Consider the following 19,680-nt stretch of genomic DNA (forward strand, 5'->3'; position numbering starts at 1 on the left):
CAGGAGGGAAGACAGAGCCTCATGCACTGAGACCCTTGTGGGAGTGTCCCAAAAGCTCAGGAAGCATCCCAAAACCAGTCTCAGGCTGGGCAAATGAGCAAGCAGAGAAACAAGAGGAAGACCATTGAGAAATATTCTGCAAATGAGCCCAAGAAGGATCAAAATACTCAGTCTGAAGATGAGGAAGCACAAGCTCCTGCATCTAAAGACCCCAAGAAAAAACAGAAATTGGGCTCAGGCGGTAACAGAGCTCAAAAAAGACTTTGAAAATCAAATGAGGGAGTTAGAAGAAAAACTGGGAAAAGAAAGGAGAGAGATGCAGGAAAAACATGAAAATGAAGTCAGCAGCTTAGTCGAGGAAATCCAAAAAAAATGCTGAAGAAAATAGCATGCTAAAAACCAGCTTAGGTCAAATGGATAAAACAGTTCAAAAAGTTATTGAGGAGAAGAAAGCTTTAAAAAGCAGAATTGGCCAGACGGAAAAAGAGATAAGAAAACTCTCTGAGGAGAACAAATACTTCAGACAAAAAATAGAATTCAGGGAGATTGATGAATTTACCAGAAATCAGGAATCAATACTTCAAAATCAAAAAAAATGAAAAATTAGAAGAAAATGTGAAATATCTCATTGAAAAAACAACTGATATGGAAAACAAACTTAGGAAAGATAATTTAAAAATTATTGGAATACCTGAAAGTCATGATCAGGAAAAGAGCCTTGACATCATTTTCAAAGAATTACTACAGGAAAATTGCCCTGATATTCTAGAAGCAGAGGGCAAAATAGAAATGGAGAGAATCCACCAATCCCCCTGAGAAAGAGATCCCAAAAAACCAACCCCTAGGAATATTATAGCCAAGTTCCAGAACTCCCAAGTCAAAGAGAAAATATTACAAGCAGCCAGAAGGACACAGTTCAAATATCATGGAGCTGCAGTCAGGATCACACAGGACTTAGCAGCAACTACATTGGAAGCTCATAGGGCTTAGAATATAATATACTGTAAGGCAAAAGAGCTTAGAATGCAGCCAAGAATCAACTACCCAGCAAGGCTGAATGACCTCTTCCAGGGAAAAAGATGGACTTTCAATGAACCAGGGGAATTTCAAATGTTCCTGTTGGAATGGCCAGAGCTGAACAGAAGGTTTGATCTTCAGATACAGGACTCGGGTGAAGCATAGAGATTGGAGGAGAGGGGGAAAATATGAGGGACTTAATGATGATGAACTGCATGTATTCGTGTATAGGAAAATGACACTGATAATACTCATATGAACCTTCTCAGTTAACAGTTAACAGAGCAGGTAGAGGGAGCTTTTATAGTTGAAGCACAGGAGAAAGCTAAATTCGAAGATAAATATGGTGTAAAAATGGAGTCAATAGAAAAAAAGGGAAATATAATGGGAGAAAGAAAAAGGAGAGGGGGAATAGGCCAAGATATTTCATATAATAAGATTTTTCTTTATTACAATGAGCTATTGCAATGATATGGAATGAAATGGAAGGGGGGGAAGGCAAGGGGGAATGAGGGAATCTTCACTCTCATCAGAGGTGGCTAGGAGAAGAAACAGCATATGGGGAAGGGGAATGATGTGAGTCATGGAGGAGAGAATGGACCATGGTGGGGAGAGTGGTCAGATATAACACATTTTCTTTTTTACTTCCTGCAAGGGACTGGGATTGTATGGCCTGTCTGGGACCATAGGGCCAGGTGGATGCTGGGCCTAAGGGGTGGTATGGGGGCTCAGGGCCTCTTGTCCCCAGAACCGGGTATCTGTCTGCTGCACCACTCAGCTACCCTACAGCAGAGTCAGAGTGAAAGGAGAAAGAGAATATAGTACATGGTAGTGGAGAAATACAAAAGGAGGGAGTTACGATCAGCAATGGCAACGGTGGAAAAATATGGAAGTAACTTTTGCCATGGACTTATCATAAAGAATGTGATCCACCCACGACAGAGTTGTTGGTGCTGGAAGAAAGACTCAAGCACATTTTATTATTATTATTATTATTATTATTATTATTATTATTAGGGAGGGTTGCAGGGCAAATGGGGCTGGGCGGCCTGCCTGGGGCCGCACAGCAGGGCGATCGTTGGGTGTCTGAGGCCGGATTTGGACCTGGGTGCTCCTGGTTCAAGGGCCAATGCTCTGTGTGCAACCCAGCCACCCCTACTATTATTACTATTTTATTTTATTTTGGGTCTTTTTTTGTTTTTTTTTTTTTTTGGTTTTTGCAGGGCAGTGGAGTTCGTGTGGCTTGCATGTCACACAGCTGGGTGATTGTTGGGTGTATGGGGCCAGATGTGGGCTTGGGTGCTCGTGGCTCCAGGGCTGGTGCTCAATCCATTGTGCCACTTGGCCATACCTACAATTGTTACTATTATTTTTTATTTTAATTTTTTTTCTCTCCCCTTTATCACTCAAGCAAGTCTATATTTATGGGGGGGTATTTCATTTACTCTTAAACAAGAATATTTTATTAATGTAAAAAAATTATTTGTACAAAATGAGAATAAATATTAAATTAAAATAGTGGTGTCATTTTGATTGATTTCAAAGGAAAGGATAAAAACGGTGAAGTATTTCTTAAATAACAGCTAAGTGCCTGTGCTGTGTATACAAATAAAATGAATTTTTAAAAAATTATGTCAAGAAGTTTATTTTCTAATGAAGTAGAAATATATATTATATAATACATACACATATAATGAAGATTAATGTAACTTATTTAAATACAGGATAATTTTAAAAGGAAGCTATCAGTGGTTGGAGAAATGAAAAAGGTTCCAGGCAGAAGGGAAAAAAAAGTATATTCAAAAGTCAAGGGGCAGTTAGGTGGCTCAGTGGATATGGATAGAGCATTGACCCTGGAGTCAGGAGGACCTGAGTTCAAATCCAGCCTCAGACACTTTATCATTGCCTAGCTGTGTGACCTTGGGCAGGTCACTTGATCCCATCTTCTTGCATTAACTGTTGGCAATATAAATATAAACAAACAAGACAGTCCCTACTCTCAAGATGCTTATATTCAAGTAAGTGAATAAAAAATTTAAGTGGACAATGATAAGTGGGAAGTATTTATGCTGTGGAAAGATTGCTAGGTCAAGGCAATTGGAAAGGAAGGTAAGAATTCAGGAGATTTATGGAAACTGGAAGTGAAAGGTTCATGATCTGGGTCAATTATGAAATGGTTGTACCTGCCAAGGACTTGTTAATCAATTTGAGATATACCTACAGGACGTCTAAGTATAGATGTCTAGTGGGTAATTAAAATCACAGATATAAAGCCCAAGAGAGAATTAAAGTTTGAACACACTGACTTGAAGTGATGATGGAATCCATAGTAGCTGTTGAGATCACAGTTATTCATCATAGACATTAAAGAAGGAGAAGAAAAGGCCCAAGACAGATCCTGTTTTTATCAAAAATAAGAGCCATATTTTTATCAAGGTTTTGTTTCTGCTTATAAAATCACATAATTTTCATTGTTTTTATATTATGACAGCAATTTGCCATTTGCATAGTCTATGAAAATGCCCTGTTCCTTAATTCCTTCAAAGGTACTGGAGAAAAAAATTAGAAATAAAGGAGAAAACTGGGGATTTTTTTTAGCAAGTATCTCTGATAAAAGCCTGAGTCAAATTTTTAAGAATATAAGTCATCCCTAAATTGATAAAAATGGACCAAAGAATATGAACAGATAGGTTATAATGAAGAAATTAAAGATATTTATAGTTATGTGAAAAATATCCTAAATCACAAGTTATTAGAGAAATGTAAATTAAAACAATTATGAGGTACAACTTGATATGTATCAGATTGACTACTATGACAGAAAAGAAAAATAATAAATGCTGAAGATGTTAGAAAACTGGGACACTAATGCACCATTGGTGGAGTTGTGAACTGATCCAGCCATTTTAGAGAGCAATTTGGAACTATGACCAAAGGACTTTGATCCAGCAATTAATTGATCTTGCAATTCCACTGCTCAGTCTACAACCCAGAGAGATTTTTTAAAAAGGACCAATTCATACAAAACTATTTATAGCAGCTCTTTTTGTGTGAAGGCAAAGAATTGGAAATTGAAGGATGTTCACCAATTGGAAAATGTCTTAACAAGTTGTGGCATATGGCTGTGATGGAATATTATTGTGCTATAAGAAATGACAAGCAGGATGAACTCAGACAAACCTGGAAAGACTTACATGAAGTAATGTAAAGTGAAGAGAACAGGACCAGGAGAATATTATACACAGTAATGCCAATATGTATGATGAAGAACTGTAAAACCACTTAGTTATTCTCCAAAATAGAATGATCTAGGACAATTTCAAAGAACTCATGATGAAAACTGCTATCCACCTCCGGGGAAAGAACTGTCATTGTCTGAATACAGACTAAAGCATGCTGCTTTTCACTTTTTTGTCATTTTTTAAAATTTCTTTCATAAAATTACTAATATAGAAATGTTTTACATGATTACATATGTATAACCTACATCAGGTTGCTTACTGTCTCAGGAAGGGAGGAATGGAATTTGGAATTCAAAAAAAAATAAATGTTAAAAATTGTTTTTACATGTAATTGGGGAGAAAAAATAATTTTAAAAAAAGGTACTGGGGCGGCTAGGTGGCACAGTGGATAAAGCACTGGCCCTGGAGTCAGGAGTACCTGGGTTCAAATCTGGTCTCAGACACTTAATAATTACCTAGCCGTGTGGCCTTGGGCAAGCCACTTAACCCCATTGCATTGCAAAAACCTAAAAAAAAAAGGTACTGGAGAATCCTAGAAGGTAAAAATACAGTAATCCTGGTCTAGCATATGTAATATAAATGATTTTACTCTGAATCTATAAAACAAGAAGGGCCTAGGTAATCTCTAGAATCCCAGTCAACCCAACACTTTATAATTTTATGAGCATTAGTCTTACAATACTAATATTGTTTTCTTGAATTTGGGATACAAATGTCAACCATATAGTTGGTTCTTGTCCTTCATTACTGAAGATCAAAACAACATCACTATATTAGAGATAAGTAACAGTGTGCTCAACTGTGACTGATCAGACCAATACAAGTTTGGAATCACAAGCTTTACCACAAGTCGGGTACAAATAGTCCAAGTGAATACCTGGGGTGATATTCTAAACTTAAGTATTTCAGGTTTCCTTTGGGCTCATAGAACACAGCACCATCTCCGATGAGGGCACATCATGCTGGATAGTCCTTTGACCACTATTTCCCATGAAGCACAATCACTTCCAAAGTTCTTAAGAGAGAATTTCAGGGTGTGGAAGTAATGAACCTGAATCACCTTGACCACTCACATAGAGATCCTGCAAATATGTACTTTTGTGAATTGTGAATAAAAGTTATTGGCCTTCAGCTTGGTTGGAAGTAGAAAATGTCTTGTTGATTATCGAGAAACAAAAAGGTAATACTCTACTGATTGTACTCTAGGCCTCAGAGTCTACCTGAATTGGATGTTTTTAGGAAAAGGTCCAAGAGTTAATGCTTTTCCAGGAAATCCAGATGAGCACAGTTATTTGGAACTGAAGCAGAAAATCCTGGGTATACCTGGATCATGGGATTTAAAGTACTGTTGAGGATCACAGTTGAGTGGAACTCTGGCCTTGATGGTTGAACAGGCCCTCTCAGTGGAAGGAGCCTGCTCTCTATGCTTAAATCAGTTCCCCAATCCCCAGGAGGCTAAAGCAGTTACTTACCAAGCATACAATGTTCCAGGAAGATAAGCAGTTATGCACTTGATAGCCCAGGGCATACAACACTACCTGGGAAGTACTCAATGTTCTCAGAGGATTAGAAAAAAGAAGGGACATTGTGGTTCTTTTGCTATATGAGCCTGTGCACATCGCAATAAAGCAGACTCTCTTTACCATCACTTGGGAGTACCATCTCTTCATTTACCAGACAGCCTTCAGTCATGTAACTCTTTCCTCACTCCACTGCAGGTCAGCAGAGCCCCCAACAACTTGGTCATGGGATTTAAAGTACAAAGGAACCTTACAAATTGTCTACAGTAGCTTTCTAATTATAGAAAGGAAGAAACTGAGGCCAAAATAGAGAAATCCTGGATCCTGGTTCCCCAAGTAGCTAATACCCCAAATCTGACATTTACAATCTGCAAGAAACTGATGCAAATTTATTTAAGACTCATTTCTACAATATCAAATTGTGAAAATAAACAAAGTTCTTAAAAGAAGAACCAAGTATTATTATAACTTCCTAAAAAGCTGTTTAAACCCTCTAGCAAACAGAAACATACCAATAGATGACTTTGAGAAAGCACATATACTCATTAAATTAACAGAAGACAAACAAAGTACAAATACTCATTAAAAATAAAACTGGCTCAGATGTGGGAAGAAGCATGTCTTGCCATCATTTTGGAAAGCAATATTGTTTGGTTGGTTGGTTATTCTCCTTTGTTCTCAAAAAGGGCCAAAACAACATCCCTGTTAGAGTCAAGTTACAGTGTGTCCAGCTGCGGTCCATCGGGCCACTGTGAAGTCGATTGTTCTATTGCAGGTTGCACCCAAATAGGCCATGGGACTACCTGGGCTCGGTTCTCTATACTTATGCATCTCACGTCTCCTTTGAGCTAAAGAAAAAAAAAATGGTAATGTACTGTAAGATATATAAATGTTTTAATCCCTTTAAAGCCCCCACACACAAAAAAAAAATTAGTAATTTTATCAGTAATAGCAAAAAGGATTAGAAACAACCTTTGTGTGAAATTATTGCTTGACTAAACTCAACCTGTTTAAACAGAATTCCTGAACTTTCCTCTCAAATCCTGCTCTTTCACATTTGCCCTATTTCTCTCAAAATTACTATGGTCCTTCCCATCTCTTAAGTTTGTACTCTTGGCTTTAACCTGCTTTCTTCACTAACAAAACCAAAATTGGGGACACAAGCAATCAAATCTTTCCAGATCTTTCCCAACATCTTTCCCATCTGGTTCACCCTCTGCATCTGCCCCACCTCTACCTTAAGGCAGGTCCCCAGCTCCTCCAGCCTAGATTATTGCAATAAACTTCTGCAAAGTAATTTAACTTGAAAACTTGTTATTCCCCTAGTCAAAGAATTCAGAAGCAGCCTAATACCTTGAGGAACTTAGCTTTTAAAGTCCAATACTACATGTCCTCAGCAGATCTTCCCAGCCACTTAGTATATTATCTTCCCTCTTCGCTCTTGAGATCCAACCACACTGGCCATTCTGTTCTTCCCCATGGCACTCCTCACTTCAGTGCCTTTGTCTGGATTGTCCTCCAAGGCCGGGGCAAATTCTCTTTCCCTCTCCCCTGTATATATGTCCTTACAGACAAAACTCAAGTTTCTTCTTCATGAAGGCCGTTGTGATCTCCCCCAAATGAATTTGCACGTAACTAACTTGTATACATCGGTTTTGATTGCCTTTATATTTGTGCTGCTATATTTTCAAACTGACTTGCGGCCATCTTCAGTGGAACATAAACTTTGGGGAAATAGGGGCTGTTTCTTTTGGGGGCTTACAACCCAACCCTGAGTCTAGTTCCTGGTCCATAGTAGGAACTTAATAATTAACACTTGCTAATAGATTCATTGATTTTGTTTTGTTTTGTTTTTTAGGTTTTTGCAAGGCAGATGGGGTTAAGTGGCTTGCCCAAGGCCACAAAGCTAGGTAATTATGCAGTGTCTGAGGCCGGATTTGAACCCAGGTACTCCTGACTCCAAAGCCGATGCTTTATCCACTGCACCACCTAGCCGCCCGATTCATTGATTTTGAATAAACTATGATATGACATGGTATGACACTTTCACAAGTATCATGTCTTAAGAACACAAAGTAAAAGGGCAAGACTTCAGTAACTTCTATTGCTTTCCTGCCCAAAATTCTTATTTTATTGATGGGGAAACTGAGGCTTAGGTAGTTCAATTAATGTGCTCAAGATCACAAGGGGACTAAGTCAGAGGTAAAAATAGAATTCAGATCTGATATCACAGCAGGGTTCTTTGAATTGTATTATAAACTACTTCAAATCTTTGAAGTGACAAAGGGAAAAAGCTGAATTGGAATTAACCACTGATCAGGACTAGAGTTATGTAAAAAAAATAAATAAATAAATAAATAACAATCTTGAGCATTTCTCTAGCATTCTAAGGATTGTGAAGCATTTTACAAACATCTTTTTTTTTGTCCTCACTATCCAGCCTAGGAGGTTAAGTGCTTTTCTTATTCCCATATTACAGATGAGGAAACTGAGACAATGGTGAAGTGACTTGCCCTGAGTCACAAAGTTTGTAAATGTCTGAGGTTGAATTTTAACTCAGGTCTAACTGATCCCAGACTTGGGGGCTTTGTGAAACCTACATTAAACAGTATTAAAATTCCCAAAACTTGAGAAGGTAGAAGCAAATAAAAATTCTCCCCTTGCCACCAAAGGAATCTCTTTCTCTGAGTCCAGAAGACATGGGAGGGGAGAAAAGTGATTTACTGGGGTCAAGATAATAGTCTCTGAAGCAGCTTACAATACCCTCCCCACAGAGGTCAGATGCCAAGGAAATGATGACACAAGCCTGTCCCCCCATCTTACAAGTTGTAGCCACATCAAACTGCATTTCACTCCCTCAACTCACCTGGCCATGTGCCTGCCTCCATGTCTCTCCTTTGCTATCCAAGGTGCTTCAGGTCTGGTCTGGAGGTTCAAGTCCTAGGCATCAAAAAATGGGAAAAGGAGAGGGACAAAGAGATACCTCAGAATTCAGGCCTTTTCCCTTCTGCCTAAGTAAAGTATGTCATGCTAAGACCTACAAAGTGAGTCACTCAAAGGATCTTTGAAGGATGATCTGTATTAGGAGGGAACAAGTCATGAAATGCAACCAAATTCAGAAAGGGCAACAATTCACTAGGCAGGATCTGCAGAGAAATTTAGTTTGTTATTTAATAGGTGCTGCAATTAAATGCAGCCCAATAAGCTCCACTGACATTTTCTGTGTGAGCTGACTCTCCTTTTCTCTAATATGTTGGTAGTTTTACCACCAAATCAGTCATTTAGAGAGCATTTGCTACTAAAATGGTCAACATTAATTAATTTTCTCTGAAGGAAAATGAGGCAGAAGGAACTCCACCATGAAACCTCCAGTTTCCAACTGTATAAAGCAAATACCTTTAACCTGGAATTAGTTTGTAAAAAACAAACAAAAAAAAACAAATAAAATCCTCACTTTATTCTCCAAAGGAGAGAGAAGTCAAGCAATAATCATACAGAACATGAGACAGCCTCACACATTTCAAGTTAGAAACAAAGGATCCCAACGCACATAGTCTGAGTTAGAGGAGCTGTCCTTACCCAGACATGCCAAGTTGCTTTGCTCTTGAGCATCACCTCCCTGAACAGCTCCTTCCAGGAAGAGTCTAGGTGCCCTCATTCCTCCTGGGTAAAGTCTATGGCCACATCCTCTCCTGCAACACCAAATACATATGTGCTAACCCTTCATGTGAACCTAGAGGCAGGGTTTGAGCAGGATCCAGACCATTACATATGTTTCAGAATGTTCCACAAACAAAACCAAACACCTTCTATATGTGACTCATTTGATATTTTTGGAATCCTGTAGAAAAATAATATGGTCTAACTGTATCACAATTGTTTTTAAAATACTAGTTTCTTGGGAGTGACTAGGTGGCACAGTGGATAGAACACCGGCCCTAGAGTCAGGAGTACCTGAGTTCAAATCCGACCTCGGACATTTAATAATGACCTAGCTATGTGGCCTTGGGCAAGTCACTTAACTCTATTGCCTTGCAAAAAAACTAAAAAAAAAACTGGTTTCTATTGTTATCTTTTAAATATCAACAGGAATATTGGGAAAGTTTCCTTAGATGAAGGTTTTTCTTTAAATTGGAGATAAATGATTATTTGTGGTATATGATTCATAAGTTTGTTCTGTAAGTCAACAAATAAAATATTAATGTAGCAATGTTTATAGACATTAACCATATGGGACCCCTCAGCCAGCTACCTGACTCATTCTCTTATTCTGTACACTAGAGATATCAAAGGGTAGATTTTATTATCTTCTCAGAAATTTGCCCCCTCAGTTCAAGCCCCCATCTCTGTTCAGGTTATGTATTTTTTAATAAAATGGAGAAAACTCCTTTCCAAAAGTAATTATTTATAGTATATATTAAAATTAAATATTTAATATATAAAATTCACAAACAAGTGAAAATAATAGACCTAGTTATTTTGACTGTGGGAATGATTAACAGTCTCATCTAAGTCTTCACTATAACAACTAATTTTCCTTCATTTTTGATAACAGCTCTCTTACTTTGTTTCTTTCAAGATAAGAAGTAAATTCTCTTCCCAAAAATCCTCTCCTTGAAATAAGGTAAAGGGTTTAATCTGAAAAGATGTCTCCATCTCCTTTCTTATGTCCTTTCCAACTTTCCCACCACAGGAGGAAATAATTTCATCAACTTTCTGAAGTTAACCCTTTTCATACTCTCTCTCTAAAATTTCTCTCATAGATCTAAACTCCAAAGCACATTATCTCCTTGACTCCTAGAAGTAGCATGTATCATCTGAGATCTCAAACTAGAAGCAAAACAATAACTGAATCCAAGGAAGTTGATGAGATTACCGAGTGAGCAAGTATATTAAGAGGTCTGGATATAGCCTTGTTAGGAAACTAGATTTTGAAAGTATGATCTAGCAAATAAGGTTGATAAGCAACAGGCAGGCTAAAAAGAACAAGGTCACAAAAACCTAGAAAAAAGGTCATTTTTTTTTAGAAGAATGACCCAAAAGTCACAGAAGAGATAAGGATTGAGGAACTTAAGATTAGGCCTTTAGCAATTTAAATAGCTCTGTTATAGTGCTTTAAAGTTTGCAATGTGCTTTATATTTATTATCTCATTTGACCCTCCCAATTCCTCTGAGGTAGGTGCTATTAATATTCCATTTTACAGCTAGGAAACTGAATCTGGAAAAAGATTAAGTGACTTGCCCAGGGTCCTCGCAGAAACAGTATTGATTCTTATTCCAATTATGAATCCAAGGCCCAGTAAATAGATAGGGAACTTTGCATACTTTCTGCAACAACCCAATGTTCTCTAAGTCTAGTCAGTCACCCAAGTACAAGAATTCGCTTTGTAATCATCTGTATCAATTGTATAGTACAAGTAGTTCTCTGAAAGGTTGCTGGAGGATTGGGCACTATACTACTGTCTTGTCAGCCCTTCCCCTACTAACTAGTACATAATCCATGTGATCTCCATGTAGAGAGGTATTGAGAAGTGTGTGATCTTCCACATTTCCATATAAGGGCTGGTGGTCACAGATCCAGAAGATGCTGAATAGTTTTAAGTATTTGGCAATTTGTAAATGAAAAAGCCTCAATATAAATTTATGCCTCCACACTTCCCCTCCCCCCCAATCCCCAAACACCTGGGGACATTGAGACTGAAACATTCCTGGTGACTTAAGCAAAGTTTAGAAGTTTAAAGTTTAAAAAAGAAAAATAGTGACCCAATGGGTAAAAGAAGAATCATAAAGGGATAAAGATTTAAGTGGAAATTTAAAATTCAAGAGAAAGGTGGAATTTCTCTATGGATCCTCTTCAGATGAATTTTGGTGGAAGAATTTACAGAGCAAGAGGTTATCCAATTAGAAAGAAGGAAGTTAAGGGACAGATGGAAAAGGATGATACACCTCTACCAAATCCATGTTGCAATAATGAAGGGATGAGTATAAAGGATCTGCTACAAAGAATTCCTGTGGGTTGGGAGAGCACTTCATCCGAAAGAACATTTTACTTCTATGGGCAACAACCCTTCCCTACCTGAAAATCCTTATAATAAAGGAAGGAAAATAAAGTCCAACTAAACTAATCAACATATTGAAAAAAATGTGATGACAGGTGAAATGTTCCACACCCATGAATCCCCACTTCTGTAAAGGAACATGGTCTCTTTAGCTTTCTTTGAGGCAAAGTTCAGTCTTTAAAATTTCACAATATATTTTGAATTGCTTGGTTTTTTTTTAATTTACATTGTTGGATTCACTATATAAATTTTCTTGTTTTGTTCATTTCACTTTGCATCAGTTCAGATGCCTTCCCATGTTTCTCAATATTTATTATGGCCCATTAAAACTTCATTAAAGCACAATTTCTTTCACAATTCACATTGAGGACTGTTATTGTTTTCTGTTCTTTGTTATGGTGACATAAATTATTTTGGTGTTTGTGAGGACTTTTATTGCCACTAATGCCATTAAGATACATGCAACAGAGGACTGAGTCAAAGTATAGAGATATTTTAGTTGCTTTCTTTGCATAATTCCTAAATGCTTTCCAGAATGGTTGTGTGAATTCTACATACGATACATCTCAGATCAATTATCCTCATCATCTGTCATCTTTACCAAAAGATTATAAGGTAAAATCTCAGGGAATAGGCAGTGGATAGTTTTGGGACCTGAAATTAGAAGACTCATCTTCTTGAATTCAAATCTAGCCTCAGACACTTTCTAGCTGTGTGAGCCTAGACAAATCAAAAATCCTGTTTGCCTGCTTCCTCATCTAAAAAATGAACTCAAGAAGAAAATGGCAAACCACTCCAGTATCTTTGCCAAGAAAACCCCAAATGGGTTCAGAGGTCAAATCATAGTAAGTAACTGAAACAACTGAACAAAACCTCAAGGTGGTTTTGATTTGTATTTCTTCTATTACTGATGATTTGTAGCATTCATAGTTATGGCTACTCAAAGCATTTTTTAAAAGACCTGCTTCCATCCTTTGATAACTATTGAAGAATGTCTTTTGATGTATATGTTAGCTGGAGATGTCTTGAATATTAACAAAATGAGTTAATGCAAATGACTTGTCTTTATTCCTTGTTTAGGTAATAATCCAACCAACCCCATGTCACTGCTATGAAAGACATATGAACTGTTCCTCCTTCTAAGATGTTAAATGCTCATGGACATATTTTGAATTTATGGAATACAATATAAGATGATGGTGCAATTTCTGCCAGAATGCTTTACAACTTCCCTAACAATGCTTACCAAATAGGGACTGTCTCTTATGTAATGTTTGACAGAATTATTAAATACATTACTGAATTCCACTATTTATTCTTCTTCCTTGTCCAGTCCATCCCATTCATCTATTTTCCTTTTTTCTTCTTTTTTAAGTAATACAAAATGGCTTTTTACTGCTTTATAACAGTTTTGAGATATGGAAGTATATTTCTGCTCCATTTCAAATTTTTTTTAAATTTCCCTTGAATGCTCTATTTAAATTGCTTTTTTATTTAAATGTTTTCTTTTTTAATTCAATTAAATTTCCAACTCTATCCTTCCCCTTCATCACATCAATTTTTTTATTTAGTTTTTGGGGGGAGGGGTTAAATGACTTGCCCAAGGCCACACGGCCAGGTAATTATTAAGTGTCTGAGGCCAGATTTGAACTCAGGTCCTCCTGACTCCAGGGCCAGTGCTCTATCCACTACGCCACCTAGCTGCCCCATCATCACATCATTATTTTAAAGAACTTAAGAATTAGGTTTGCATTCCGGATTTCTGCATTAAGTTTGGCATATTTCTATACAAAACTGTGTTTCCTACAATTCAACCATTTTCCAGTTCAGATGAAAATACCATGTCTGACCTTCCTCCCAAGCTATCCTCATTTCCATGGTGTATATTCTTCTCCCCTTCATTTCGTTTCCTTTCATCTCTTAAAACCAACAAAACAAGTAACAAACAACAAAATTCAATGCCAATTCCACTTGGTCCCCCCCCCTTTTTTTTTGGTCAGTCTTATCTGAGACCCTTGAAGCTTTTAGGATTCTGAAGTCATTCTCTTTTCCCAATTTGAAAGTAAGCATTCCATCCCCATTTAGTTACTTCAATTGTTCAAGTGTATTTACCTTTCTAGACTTGTCTTGACTCCAGATACCTTCTATTCTATTAACAACTGATGTCTTCCCTTGTAGAATAGCGCTATTTTTCAGTGTAAGTTACCTGTAATTTCAATTTTTTTTTATCTTTTGGAATATGATAGTTCAATATTCAATGATAGCAGAGTTTCATGGGACACTTGTTTGTGATACACAGATCTGGGCATTTTTTTCTTTTATGATTTCTTGAAATTTAGTTCCCAAGATCTTCATTTGGTCTTGGTTTTCAGAAATTGGATGATTCTTAAATTCACTCATCTTGACCTCTTTTCCATATAAGTTGTTTCTAACTGTAAATACTTCACATAGTAATCTTTTTTTTTCAGTCTCTTGCCATCTCCTGTACTGAGCCTTTGCTCCATTCTGTTTTGTGGAGAGTCTACTTCAATTGCTTTTTTCCACTTTCTGTTCTAATCTCCTTTCAAAGTACTAGATTGAGCTTCCAGAGTTCTTAGGAGTGCACAGGAAATCAAGTTTTCCTGGGTAGTAACATAATGTGTTTTTGTTCCCCCAATGCTTCTGTTCTGATATGTTGTACTGCTATACTGCTGGTTTCAGGTCTCCAATTACTAGTCCTAAAATGGCTTATTCTCCACCTGATGTTTTTGTAGAGTACCCACAGGTTTCTGAAACTAGTACAGATCATACTGGCTTCTGTGGCCAACTTCTCTGTCATCATTCCCAGTCTTCCAGCCACATTTTAGTACAGGCTTAGTCAAGGTTGATGACATTACAGTTAATTCTCATTGATTTTCTTAATCATTTCATCTGTTGTCATTTTAAAATCACTACTGCCGGGGCAGCTAGGTGGCACAGTGGATAGAGCACTGGCCCTGGAGTCAAGAGGACCTGAGTTCAAATCCAGTCTCAGACACTTAATAATTGCCTAGCTGTGTAACCTTGGGCAAGTCACTCTTAACCCCACTGCCTTAAATAAATTTTTTAAAAAATCACTACTGCAATATATGTGGGAGAGGGGTTCTAGTATCTTTCACATGGTCATTTTAAGAAGTTCTTGTGGAAATATTTGCAGAAAATACTAAAAAATACTTTATAGAATAGGGTTTGCACTGAAGTTACAAATTAAGAAAAGTATTGTTCATTGAACAGAAAGAGAAAACAAGTCAAGAATAGAAGTGACAAGCAATCATAACAGTATTATATAGCTTCAAGGACATCTAGGATAAGAGATATTTCGAATCACAAAAATTAAGAGAGCAATCTTAAGAGAACAGGCTTAATATAGTAAAGTCAAAAGTTTCAGTATTTGCTAATGCTTTATTAATTTTCTATCATTTGCATGTAGAATTTTTTTCAATCAACAGTAGATTTAAAATGCAAAAGCCTTATAAATTTGAAATAAATTGTATGCAGCACTTAATTTCAGTATCTGTAATTTGAGACTAAAGTTTTACTTTCAAAGCTGGCATTGCTCAATTTTCAATGAGCACATTTGATGAATGATATGTCTCATCAAATCTGTAAATAAGAAAAAAGGAGCGAAACCCAAGATACAGAATGGCAGAGTCAGAAATGAAAAAGGCCTTGTAAAGATAAACCATTGGGTTATATTTACTAAACTAGAATTAAACTGAAGCAAATGTAAAATGTCTTATATTTGAATTAGAAAACCTATTTCTCAAAAGAAAATGAGAAGGCAAGGTTGAATAGCAATTTATGGGAGGGAAAAAAACAGGTTTGAGAATTTGAATAGACGCTACCCTCAAAATGAGTCAGCAGTATGATTTAGAAATTGTAAAAGCCTATCTTGAGTCACATTAAGAGTAATAGCTCAGAGAAAGAAATTAGTAGTCCTGTACTCAAGTCTCAGTTGTGCATGTGGAATACTCTATTCAGATTTCAGTGCCATAGTTTCAGAAAGACACTATGAAGCTGGAGAGCATCCAGAAAAGGCAAAATCGTGAAGGTAAAGAAACTTTAGCCGATATTACATGTAGAAGGCTTAAAACAACTTAGAATTTTTATCTTAGAGAGGGTTCTTGATTGGCCTACTCCCTCTGTTGAAGTATTTGAAGAATGTATTATGGGCAGCTGATTAATTTTTCTGGTCTACAAGATCTGACTCAGGAACGATGAGTTAATTTTGTTAAAATGAGAATTTAGCCTTATTCCAGGAAAGGATGATGTTACAATGATAATTGTCCAAAAGGAAAATGGTAAAACCACAACACATCATGATTGGAACTTCCATAATTGAAAGTTAACAAGGAGACTAGACAATCACTTGTCAGGAACATCATAATGGCAAATTCTTTTAGATCTAGGTTGGATGAGGTGACTCCTGAGATTCCTTCCAATTCTAAAAATTTTCTAATACTTTTTTCCAACTTAAACTTCCTTAAGACTTAACAAGTTTTTTCTCCACTATGAATTCTGATGTAAAATAAGTTGAATTCTCTGACTAAAGATCTCCTCATGTTCATTACATTTCTAACATTTTTCTTCAGTAAGATTTCTATAATGCTGAATTAAGGATTATTCTCTGGCCAAAGGCCTTGCGTATTCACTAGATTGATAATATTTTTCTGACAATAGTTCTCAGATGTTTTGACTTAAGAACTTCCTGTATTCATTAAATTCATGAGACTTTTCTCTCCCATATGTATTTTCTGATGTTGATTAAGTCCTGATTTCTGGCAGAAGGTCTTCCCACATTCACTGCATTCATAAGGTTTTTCTCTAGTATGAATTCTCTGATGCTGAGTAAGCAATCTTTTGCAGCGGAAGGCTTTTGGACATTCACTGCATTCAAAAGGTCTTTCTCCAGTATGAATTCTCTGATGTTCGGTCAGGTATGTGCTCCGACTGAAGTCTCTTCCACACTCATTACATTCATATGGTTTTTCTCCAGTATGAATTCTCTGGTGTTGAGCAAGTTGTATTCTATGGCAAAAGGCCTTCCCACATTCATTACACTCAAAAGGTTTTTCTCCAGTATGAATTACCAGATGTCGAGTAAGTTGTTCTCCCCTTCGAAAAGCCTTCCCACATTCATTACATTCATAAGGTTTCTCTCCTGTATGAATTCTTTGATGCAGAATAAGATGTATTTTCTGGTTAAACTTCTTCCCACATTCATTACACTGATAAGGTTTTTCTCCAGTATGAATTTTCTGATGCTGAGTAAGATGAATTCTCTGGTTAAAGGCCTTGCCACATTCATTGCATTCATGAGGTTTTTCTCCAGTATGAATTCGTCGATGTAAAGCAAGCCTTGAATTCCAAGCAAAGACCTTCCCACATTCAATACATTCATAAAATGCTCCTTCTGAATGAACTTTCTGATTTTGTGTATGTTCTGTTCCCTGGTGAAAGGCTTTCCCATATTCATTACATTTGGAAGTTTTCTTTCCAGCATGAATTTTCTGATGTTCACCTAGTCCTGAAATACATTCATTGTGTTTATGAATTTTCTCTCTCATATGGATTGTCTGAGGTATAGAAAAGGATGAACTCTGGTTGAAAGCCCTTTCAGATTCCTTGTATTCATAAGCTTTCTCATCAGCATGTTTTTTACTGGCCTCAATAAGATAAGAATTGTGACTAAAGAATTTCTCACATTTGTTAGGCTTCCAAAATATCTTTCTTGAGTAAATTTTATTACACTTATTTGAGTCTGAACACACTCTGAAGATCCTTCTTTGAGTATCACCTTGATGAGAACACTCTCCCAGAGAAACTCTCTGTTGCTGAAAACGTATGGATGATGGACTTAAGTTTCTGTCATATTTATAATACTCAGGACCTCTCATAGTACTGGAAATTTTGCTCCTAGAGATTTTTATTGGCTTAGCATATTTCTCCTTATTATTTTCCTGCTTCACAAAACTGGAAGAACATTGCCAAACTCCTCCAAACTTGGTGACCCAGGAAAAATGCTTTGTGATTCCTTCTAGGGATGCTTCTTTTAAAGAAATACCCAGCTTTATGCTTGATTCCTTGGTTTCAGTCCCAGTCTCACAATCTGAAAAAAATAAAAAGTGTCATTATCCCTCGTTAATACTGTTCTACATTTAATCGTCTCTTCCATTAATTAAAAAAAAAGGCTTTCAAAATATAAAGAGTAGCATAATATTAGTACCTATATGTCTGGGTTAATTGACTTGCCCAAGATCAGCTTGTGTCAAGTACCTGAAGTCAAATTTGAACCCAGGGTTAGTGTTCTATCTACTAAACTACATCACCTAGCATAGCATCTGGCACACAGTGTATGCTTAATAAATATTTACTGTCTTACTGGAGTGAGGCTGTAAAAGGTTTTTAAATCGAAACAGCAGAGTTTGCACTGTAAGATAGAAGTGAAACAGGGAATCACCAGACATTACTGAGAAGAAAGACACTACCCAATATATTCTTTAAGAATGTCATTTCAAGGGCAGCTAGGTGACGCAGTAGACAGAGCACCGGCCCTAGAGTCAGGAATACCTGAGTTTAAATCCAGCCTCAGACACTTAATAATTACCTAGCTGTGTAGCCTTGGGCAAGCCACTTAGCCCCATTGTCTTGCAAAAACCTAAAAAAATAAAAATAAAAATAAAAATAAAACAGGAATGTCATATCAGCAGTTATACATACAAAAGCCAAAAGAGACAGGAAAGAGACTTGTCCCAGATCAATTAATTAGAAATCTACTGTAATAATCCAGATGGGAAGAGTTGGTGGCCATGGGGGGGGGGGGGGGGGGGAGCTGGATGAATACAAGAAATATTGTGGAAGCAGAATAGACCAGACTCAGTAACTGGCATTAGAATGTAAAAAGGGGAAAAAAAATTTGTTTGTACAATTTTTTTAAGCAAATAAAAGTGCTGTAAAAAAACTTATTTGATGTGTAGCTAAGTGATGCAGTGAATAGAGCACTGGCCCTGCAGTCAGGAGGACCTGAGTTCAAATCTGAACTGAGACACTTAATTACCTAGCTGTGGGACCTTGAGCAAGTCACTTAACTCCATTGCCTTGCAAAAACAAAAAACAAAAACAAAAACAAAAACCTTATTTGATTATCTCAATAACCCTGTAAGGCAAGTCCCATTATTATTATTATTACTACTTTACATTTGATAAAACTGAAGCAAGCAGAGGTTAAGTAAAATGACCTGCACATAATCACAGAGCTCATAAATTTCTGAGGCTGGATATGAACTCAGTGTTACCTGATTTCAGACCCAGGGTTCTACCAACTGTACTAATTAGCCACTAGGGATAAGACTAAATGAGGTAAAAATAATTCTAAGGCTATGAATATGGAAAATCATAAGGATGGTGATATGTTTAAAAGAAACAGAAGTGTTTAGAAGAAGAATGGACTTGGGAAAAATATCACTACATCTTTTACTAAAATTTCAACAAATCTTCCAATATTATAATCAAACATAACATATGCAAATGGGTCAATGATTATCTCTCTTCAAATGAGGAAACTGAAGACTAAAGGATACAGGACTTGGTCAAAGTTGAACTGATAATAAATGTCAAAAATGGGACTTGAAGCAGTTCCTTCAGACTACAGTCCAAGGCTTTTTCACTCCAACACACTGCTGAACAATCCTCACAATATTAGGCTGCATTTGCCTATCACTATTAAGGTTTGCAAAGGGCCTCTTATGTCACCTCACATGAACCTCCCCACAGTTCTAGGAATTAGGGTCAATTTAAGAGATGAGAATGAGCCCCGATGAAGTG

At 36.9% G+C, this 19,680-nt stretch overlaps 1 protein-coding gene across 7 annotated transcripts in view; it reads right to left on the reverse strand.

Annotated features, from left to right (window-relative positions):
* Positions 1-4,685: 4,685 nt before the first annotated feature.
* The window catches only part of LOC141497129 (uncharacterized), a 29,443-nt gene continuing 14,448 nt past the window's right edge, over positions 4,686-19,680 (reverse strand). For 4 of the 7 annotated variants that reach the window (XM_074199753.1, XM_074199754.1, XM_074199755.1 and 1 more), the window contains 3 exons: positions 9,359-17,965; positions 8,646-8,719; positions 4,686-6,627 (listed from right to left, as the gene is read on the reverse strand). In XM_074199753.1, coding sequence (XP_074055854.1) covers positions 16,554-17,965 — 1,412 coding nt within the window. In that variant the 3' untranslated portion in view covers positions 4,686-6,627; positions 8,646-8,719; positions 9,359-16,553. The remainder of the gene's footprint in view (positions 6,628-8,645; positions 8,720-9,358; positions 17,966-19,680) is intronic. The other 3 variants (XM_074199750.1, XM_074199749.1, XM_074199752.1) reach the window with 3 other exon arrangements.

The sequence above is a fragment of the Macrotis lagotis genome, chromosome X, assembly GCF_037893015.1.
Source record: "Macrotis lagotis isolate mMagLag1 chromosome X, bilby.v1.9.chrom.fasta, whole genome shotgun sequence".
NCBI classification, from domain to species: domain Eukaryota; kingdom Metazoa; phylum Chordata; class Mammalia; order Peramelemorphia; family Peramelidae; genus Macrotis; species Macrotis lagotis.